This window comes from Haplochromis burtoni, unplaced genomic scaffold, assembly GCF_018398535.1.
Source record: "Haplochromis burtoni strain Fernald_Lab_line unplaced genomic scaffold, NCSU_Asbu1 Contig_215, whole genome shotgun sequence".
Taxonomy (NCBI): domain Eukaryota; kingdom Metazoa; phylum Chordata; class Actinopteri; order Cichliformes; family Cichlidae; genus Haplochromis; species Haplochromis burtoni.
The window spans coordinates 725705-727196 of NW_024582576.1; the positions used below are offsets into that span (position 1 = coordinate 725705).

At 46.0% G+C, this 1492-nt stretch overlaps 1 protein-coding gene and 1 long non-coding RNA gene across 2 annotated transcripts in view; both read right to left on the reverse strand.

The window, feature by feature from the left end:
* LOC106633505 overlaps positions 1–1486 on the reverse strand; it is a 14706-nt gene extending 13220 nt beyond the window's left edge. Inside the window, exons 1-4 of the long non-coding RNA XR_001336838.2 lie at positions 1431–1486; positions 875–1114; positions 630–782; positions 209–387 (exon numbers count right to left, since the gene is read on the reverse strand). This is a non-coding gene — a long non-coding RNA (neurogenic locus notch homolog protein 1). The remainder of the gene's footprint in view (positions 1–208; positions 388–629; positions 783–874; positions 1115–1430) is intronic.
* si:ch73-105b23.6 (fibrillin-2) overlaps positions 1302–1492 on the reverse strand; it is a 21879-nt gene continuing 21688 nt past the window's right edge. The window contains exon 13 of the mRNA XM_042226500.1: positions 1302–1327. Coding sequence (XP_042082434.1) covers positions 1302–1327 — 26 coding nt within the window. The remainder of the gene's footprint in view (positions 1328–1492) is intronic.

The window sequence follows — 1492 nt, forward strand, 5'->3', positions numbered from 1 at the left end:
TTTTGTTCTTTTAGGGATGATTAACATTCAGTATACTATGAGTTCTTGTCAGGGCTGCCGCTACATCATCTTCAGTTACACCTGCTTATCGCTGTTCAAGGTTGACACTGGCACAAAGCTGCAATTTTGTAAACAGAAATCATGAATGCCATGACAAGAAATGCTGCAGTTAGATGAAAGTGTCAGCTCAACTGAGACAATAGAGCACCTGAAACTTTCCCTGCAGATGGTTTTCAGTGATGCTGTCATACTGGCACGTTCCTCCGTTGAGGCAGTTGCAGACACGCAGGATGGGAGTGAAGAGGGAGCTGCCCAGTTTGTCACTGACCTTGATGCTCAGCTGGACAGGCTGGGTACTTAGAGGGGTCCAAGTCAGGTAGCCATTACCTGGACAGGAGAGAACACAAGAGGCTGTAAACACCTACATCACTGAAACAGCATTTCATATTTTTTCATGTTTTGTGTCTTGTGCTCGTCACTCTCAGCATTACAGTCTACTGACTCAGCTCTGAAATGTCCCATCTGCTGACAGACTGCACTGCCGGCTACAGCGGCAGCCTCTCCATCCCTCTAACAAATGTCAACATGTCATCTGTTGACGTTACGGAGAGTCTGAGTAGGTGTCTCACCGCTGTTGATCGAAGCTTGGGGAGGCCTGGGTAAGAGCAGCGAATAAGTGATGTTGTCTCTGTTGGCATCCTCAGCGATGATCTGAACGCTGACCTGGGATTTGACCTGAGAGCGGATCACTGTGGGCTGTGTCACTATGGGAGGCATGTTACCTGCCAGATCACAAAAACACTGTATCTAATTATTACAGGTCAGTGATAAAAATGCACCATTGTTTTTTAGAGACGAGTTCAGACAAGTTTACCTTTGATCAGGGCCAGATTTTGAAATTCTGTCTCAGCTTTCAGAGTCTCCTGGCCCAGTTCAGGAGGAACACCGGCTGCTAGTGTGTCATGGACACATTGCATGCTGCTTTTACAGGTTCTTGTCAGCTCTTCAATCTCAGCAGGACTGATGCTTTTCAGCAGGTTCTCAGTGGGGGTGACCACCAGTGAATTCATAGGAGATAGAGAGGACAATAGGCTCTCTGGGCCTGGGACTGCCCCTAAACACACACACACACACACACACACACACACACACACACACACACACACACACACACACACGATTAAAATTATACTGCATCGTTTAAAAGTACACATACACCATTAGAATTAGCAAATTCTGTTTTATGCTTCATCTCCTGTTATCTTTGGGCCAGAAATGGCCACCTAGTGGCAGCATAGCATTCATTTGGAGTTGTGCTTCAGACAAACTGATGAACATCAAATAAAAACACTCCTCTCAGAAATGATTTGTATTAAGCTAATTCTCAAAATGCCCCGACCTGTTTCTAAAAACAGCAATGATCCACTCACAGGACAAACCAAAGAGATGCAGTTGTTCCTCTGCAGGGGTGCTGACATCCGTCGAGCGAATG